The sequence below is a fragment of the Salvelinus sp. IW2-2015 genome, linkage group LG25, assembly GCF_002910315.2.
Source record: "Salvelinus sp. IW2-2015 linkage group LG25, ASM291031v2, whole genome shotgun sequence".
Classification (NCBI taxonomy): domain Eukaryota; kingdom Metazoa; phylum Chordata; class Actinopteri; order Salmoniformes; family Salmonidae; genus Salvelinus; species Salvelinus sp. IW2-2015.
Window position 1 is genome coordinate 12,801,096 of NC_036865.1, and position 6,592 is coordinate 12,807,687.

Below are 6,592 nucleotides of genomic sequence, written 5' to 3' on the forward strand. Positions count from 1 at the left end.
TCATAGGCTCTGAGAAGCTTCATACATATGGCCCATGTTCTACTATATGTTTTTATTTGGACATTTTACAACGTTGCACCCTCCTGAACAAGTCCTATGTATGTGCCACATGTGCACCAATTGCCTCTGGTGGCCAAAGCTCCAGTCGGAGGGATGAAAAACCAGGGTGGGAGGAAAAGGCGACTGTGCTTGWATCCGAAAGTGCAGCAAGTGATGTGTGTGATAATGAATGGAAAATAGTGAAATCAAAGAATGGAACAAAACAAGCAAAAGTTGTAGTAGAAAGAAGACAAGGACCGGTCCATTAATGCATCTCTCATTGGGCTGCGTTTTTAGGACAAGGAGATTCATTTGGGAAATCCATTTGTAATATTGAGGACTGTGAAGAAAGCAGTGGGAAAGGTAGATCCAATCAAGGTGACTAGAAGTGGCCTTGTTTTGGTTCATTGTGTTGACGAAGAACAAAAGAAGCGTTCACTGGATCTGGCAAAATTGTCCATGTCAGAAGAAACATGTATTGGATATAGATGATGAGTACCTTAGTCAGAAAATCCCACGAGTGGTCAGTGCACGTCGCCTGACCCGTATGGTAAATGAAAGGAAGGAGAAAAGCCTGTTGATATTATTGTTGTTTGAGGAGACTCTATCTGAATATGTGAAGCTTGGATRTGTGAGGTATGCGATGGGATCAATTGTGTACAAACCATTACAGTGTGGAAATTGTAAAGGATATGGTCACGTGTCAAATGTTTGCAGACGGGAGAAGTATGATATTGAATAATCTGTGAATGGAAAATGTTGTAACTGTGGTCATACTCTGGACTTCCTTGAGTGCCCTGTTAGGGTGAAGGAGGTCGAGGGGTCAAGGATCAGGCTGCGCAGCAGATCTCCAACAGTGTTGAAGATATGGAGGTAGATGCATTGCAACCAGTTGCTAGTGTTTTCAGTCAATCGAGTGATCTGGATACACTCATTGTGAAGAAAGTAGATTTTGTGGCATTTATAGCCACAGTGATTCATTGTACAGCACAAGTGTCTAACAAGTCCAAGAACCTGGATATCATTATATCTGCAGCAGAGACGTTTTTGAGRMTCCAAGACTTCACAGCAGAAGCACTACAAGGACTTTTGTCGCTAGGAAATGTTCCACCCTCACAAGAGGCTTATGAGACTGTGTTGGAACCTGATTAGAATATGTTTTTTTACAGAAAAGCAGGTTGATTTTGTTTAGCTAATTTCTATTTTGGTAGTTTGTGTGATATTTTCTTTATTTTTACCCAAATGTTTTTTGGRATCCTTATTATCCACCCACACAGTAGGTGGCGGAATGCACATTTAATTGCTGCGAACGCCATTATACCATAGCAGAAGCAGAAGCGGGAAACTTCCCCAAAAAAGGAGGTTGTAAGTCCAACATGATTGTGTTCAAGTGCTTTAAAAGTCAGAACAATTCTTCAACCAATAAGTTTTTAGCTATCTAGATAAGCTAGCTAATGTTGAGAATAATACAGTTAGCTAGCTGACTTAGAATTGGCAAAATTATGCTCAACCACCTACAGGCTTTGGTTTTTCCATTTATGTTTTGAGGTTGGACTTTAGCAAGTATAGCTTGTTAGCGCTTAGGGAGCACCGATTGCTGTCACCTCGTTTGGTGTCACCTAATCAGTATGTTTTACGCCTGTGCTGGTTGCCGTCTCGTTCGTGGAAAGGTGTTTCACCTGTGCTGGCCCAGGTGCTATTTAAGAGTGGCTGTCCCAGTGCTACTTTGGTTGTGAGAGAAGTGGCGCGTCAACAACATTAGTTAGCGCTCCCTATTTGATTTCTAGAAAAACTGATTTTGTTTTACTGCATCTTTTTGGTTTGCTTCCTGTCTTTTAAGTTTGGTGTGCTTTAATTTTGCTTGCCTGTTGTTGGGCAAATTTGTGGGCACTAATGTGGGCACTAATGGTGGGGGTCTTTTAGGTTCCAATTGTTGTTGCTATGCAACTTTCAGTGGACATGAGTGTCTTTCAGAACCCCTCCTAAAACCCAACCTGTTTTGTGTCGGTTGTTGTCAGTGACTCTTTGTTAGTTCCCCCTTCTGTTTGAGTGACATTTGGTTTTCCTGCTGGGGAATGTAACAAGCCACAATAAGTTTGTAATTGTCAAACTGATTTGTTGTAATTTTTKGGGGTTGAAAATGGGAATGGTCAGTGGTTAAATGTCACAACTTGGCAACTGAGGTAACACAATTTCTCAGAGTTTCCCACTTGTAATTACAATTTGGAGGGTCGTTCAAGAGAAACTATCCATTTGGGACTCCGTACTTCCAATAACTCCGACAGCACTCCCATACCAGAAAGTTTGTAGTAATAACAGCGACAACTCGAGAGTCCTATCAATCAACAACAATTCAGCTTTATTTAACATAGATTAATCTCTCTACGTAAACATTAACTTGTACCATAAAATCTGTCAGGAGGAATTGGATGCGTGGGATAACGAGCAGCAGTAGTTCCGTTGTTTGGGTTTTTCATCACTGATTATTTGGACAAATCATGGTTTCTCAGGTGTTAGCATCTTTTGAATTTCGGAAGGGGAGGGGGCATTTGGCCTGTAACTTGCAAAAAGAGAGGGTGGAGCTCTCTTAATCCCTTCTCTTAACACGTATGGACCCAGAATTTAATCGAGCAGCTGACCAATTACGTGAGACTTTCCTTCTGGGTTAACCGAGATGAAACATATGTACATCATTGTATTTTGGGACATACAGTATGATAGCAGGACACAATGCATATACAGACAAAGTGGAGGACCGAGAGGACAATGTYCTGTGTAGCTAGCTACTAGACAACACCATTACATTGTAGCTAGGTAGTCCATCAGCAGGACTATCATTTTTATATCTGAAAACCTGTAATTCTACCCCTATCTAATTTGTTAGTTATATTTTTTGAAGATTACATATAGCATGGTGTTTAGCTCGCTATCTATGAGTCAATCGCAGCTGGCTGAATTTGGCTACTTTACTGCTTGGATGCGGCGGGGAGACCGCTTCTCCTCAGACATGGCGGTGAAAGCTTTGCTGAGAACCCATTGGCTATCRAACACACAATGGAGTGAGGCATGGGTCTTGATGGCCTGGGAAGTTCTCTGAAAGAATAGTTTGGTTAGCTGCTACCAGCTACTCCTCCTTGCTCTTTGTACCGCTTTCATTATCATGCCCATTCGTGTGGCCATTGGCATTAGCCCCATTAGAGCTAATCTTCCCCTCGGCCGTCAGTCTACGAATGCAGTTGAGGGGGCCCTTCCCTTCGAGAACCGAGGGGTTTTGGTAAGACCCACCAATGCGGTCCCACAAGGTGAAGTACTGGCCGTAGTTGACGTTGAAGAAGAGGTGGTGGTCCGTGTGGTGAGCCGCCCCGTTGACCACCTCCTGCAGTGGACCGGGCATGCGGTAGTCGCCGTCGTGGATGGACACGGTCCAGATGTTGACAAAGATGTAGAGGACCAGGTAGAGCACCTTGTGCAGGGGGAAGAGGAAGGGGTAGACATGGTAGGGCATGCTCGACAGGAAGCCATCCAGCGGGTGGAAGGCGTGGCTGGCGAACGGCGTGGGGATCTTCAGCACATGATGCTTCTTGTGGAAGTGCTGAGGGGAGGGAACATGTCACAGAGATGATCCATTCAAGTGAAGGGATTCAAAAAAGGAACTGTATTTAAAAAACATTTGCTGAGGAATAGATAACATACAAAACATAAAACCTACTGTATATGGATGTGTTTGATCACATTCAAGTGTGCCAGCTATTGAGGATAGGACCAGCAGACGATAACACACACTGTACCGAAGATATAGCGCTGGCTTTGTTCTACCTCTGTACATTACATACACAAGAACTTAGCAACAACATGTATTCCAAGACGTGGAGGGAAAACGGTTAGATTGTTAACCAACTTTAAGACAATGTCAACTGCCTTAATCTCAGTAAGATAATTAGTTGACTTAATATACAGTATTTGTCTGTCATGGTGGACTGATTTGTAATACTGGGCATCTCCAACATCACATCTACAGCAACAATCCATGTCCAATTGACAGTGAAAGGACCTACCCAGTATCACACATTCCCATTGGTAACAAGACTTTGTAATGCCCACCTTGTAAATACATCTGTGGTGAAGAAACCGATGAATCCAATAGATGCACCCATCCGTGAATAACACAAAGGAAATCATGCTGAGAAGCAAAAAGGGCCAGTCTGATAAAACAAACCACCATTAGTATCAAAATGACAATCCCGTTTGACAAACATTCCAGAACGTCTGAGCGTCAGTGAACGCAGCGTTGTCTTACCCATGGGAGATTCTTCAACGTTGTCATAGAGCTTACTGTATCCTTTGACCTCAATGAAAAATAACGCCACGGTGGGGATACTAATAATGGGTAGCGAGGTCATGGCATGTCTGATCTCCCGCCACACCTGGTTCTGAGGACCAACAATGATATATGATCAATTTTCATCAAGAGAACACTTGGGAAGAAAGAATAGTAAACAAAAAGCAAATGCCAACTCTCAAGTAGTAACCTCACAGTATGTTAATAAACCTAAGTTGTTTGTCGCAGACCAACTTCATACAACTATTGTAGCCTGGTCCCAGATCAGTTTGTGCTGTCCTACAGGTATTGCGACATTAAACAAGATCTGGGACCAGGCTACAAGTATTGAGTATAATAAAGAAGGACATACCTTTAGAAACTGTGGATGTTTCATGAGGTTGTGGTCAAAGATGAATTGGTAGCTCAGCCAGCCAAGGCCCAGGTAGAGGACCGCGATCCCCAGGTTGGTGACTACCAACAGGCTAATGATCTGGCGCAGCGCTGTGTCCTCGGGCCATGACAACGGGTACACGTAGGGGGTGAGGACATAGTGGTCGGCAACGTTCAGCACGAGATCCATGTCTGAATCAGTCAAGATGATAAGCAATGGCTTTGAGCAAAGCCTTCTATGCTCCGGTTAGAAGACTCCTCTTAGACTCCTCCTCTCAAGGAGTTAATCCAACCCACACATCATAAGTGACAAACAATTCGACTACATCTGCAAATTCCTCACTTATCAAAGCCAGAGAGAAGGCTTATCCAGAGAGAATGCTCTGGTTTTGATAAGTTAGGAATTTGCATGTGTAGCAGACAAAAATGTGACAAATGAATTGTGGGTAGAATAGACTCCTTGAGAATGACATGTAAACTGGATATGGCTTATAAATAGGGTGGGTAGTCAACTAGTCACTGTTAGATCTATAGACTATCAATTATAGTTTTTTCATACAGATACAGTATTGTGTTGTAATAGAACTAACGTAAATAACAGTATGATAAATGGTAAGGCCTAGTAATGTAGCTCTTTTTTTTAAGCAGTGACATCTGGGAATGCTACTGATAATGCTTTTTAAAGCAGTGACATCTGGGAATGCAACTGATAATGCTTTTTAAAGCAGTGACATCTGATAATGTCTTGAGGTAAACTGCTAGGTAGTCTTTTATTAGGCAATCTTTTAAGTATGCTGGCACCACCAAACGTTTTCCAGGAATGGGAACGCTTAACTGGGTACAGGCCTAGTCATTGTAGATTCTTGGTATTCCAGAAAGATGATAGCATGCATCTGTCTCCCATATGTTCGGTCATTTTGGAAGATGTATGTTATCCCTTTTTTCATTTAATGGAACACCAAGGCTCTAATTTGGTAGTCTATTCCAGACGGTTAGAGAAAAAGTGCAACATATAGAAATGTGTAGGATCTAGCAAACCTGCGCATTACAGCTAATATATTTAAAAGTAGTTTTGAAGTCTCAGTCCAATAGAATGCATTAGTGTTAATTAATTAGTCTACATCAGGGATGGGCAACTGGCGGCGGTCTACGGATCAATAATAATAATGAAAAATTAACTTACTGTTGAGAGGTAGAATACACAATCTGTAATTTCGAAAATTGGTTGTGCATCAGCAGTTTTTCTCTTTTTATGTCAGTCACTCAATGTCAGTAAAACATTTTTAGATTGGTGAGTTAGCTTGCTTCTAGACTGTCTAAACTTGTAGTAATCATGGTTGAATTACCAACCGGAGCGCCCCCATTGATAATCAGATATTATATTAAAAACTGCAAACATGTGTAGAATTCAAATCAAATCAAATTATATTGGTCACATACACATGGTTAGCCGATGTTAATGCGAGTGTAGCGAAATTCTTGTGCTTCTAGTTCCGACAGTGCAGAAATATCTAACAAGTAATCTAACAATTCCCCAACAAGTACCTAATACACACAAATCTAAAGGGGAGAATGAGAATAGGTACATATAAATAAATATATGAAAGAGCAGTAGCCGAGCGGCATAGGCAAGGTGCGATAGATGGTATAAAATACAGTATATACATATGAGTAATGTAAGATATGGAAACATTATTAATGTGGCATTATTTAAAGTGGCATTGTTTAAAGTGACTAGTGATCCATTTATTAAAGTGGCCAGTAATTGGGTCTCAGTGTAGGCAGCAGCCTCTCTGAGTTAGTGATGGCTGTTTAACAGTCTGATGGCCTTGAGATAGAAGC

The 6,592-nt window shown here is 41.7% G+C and overlaps 1 protein-coding gene and 1 non-coding gene across 2 annotated transcripts; both read right to left on the bottom strand.

Annotated features, from left to right (window-relative positions):
- Positions 1-2,393: 2,393 nt before the first annotated feature.
- LOC111952019 (lathosterol oxidase-like) lies at positions 2,394-4,940 on the bottom strand. The gene is made up of 4 exons (XM_023970428.1): positions 4,731-4,940; positions 4,337-4,469; positions 4,141-4,241; positions 2,394-3,631 (listed from the first exon to the last, which is right to left on the bottom strand). Exons 1-4 carry the CDS (start codon positions 4,938-4,940, stop codon positions 3,164-3,166), a joined length of 912 nt encoding a protein of 303 aa, XP_023826196.1. The 3' UTR covers positions 2,394-3,163.
- Positions 3,776-3,912, bottom strand: LOC111952093 (small nucleolar RNA SNORA57). Its single transcript, XR_002875682.1, has one exon. It is a non-coding gene; the product is annotated as a small nucleolar RNA SNORA57 (small nucleolar RNA).
- Positions 4,941-6,592: the final 1,652 nt, after the last annotated feature.

Coding starts and splice junctions, on each gene's coding strand:
- LOC111952019 (XM_023970428.1), bottom strand. CDS start 4,940: ATGGATCTCGTGCTGAACGTTGCCGACCACTATGTCCTCACCCCCTAC. Junction 4,242..4,336: donor CGTTGAAGAATCTCCCATGG/GTAAGACAACGC, acceptor TTGTTTTATCAG/ACTGGCCCTTTTTGCTTCTC. Junction 3,632..4,140: donor ACCACAGATGTATTTACAAG/GTGGGCATTACA, acceptor CCCTCCCCTCAG/CACTTCCACAAGAAGCATCA.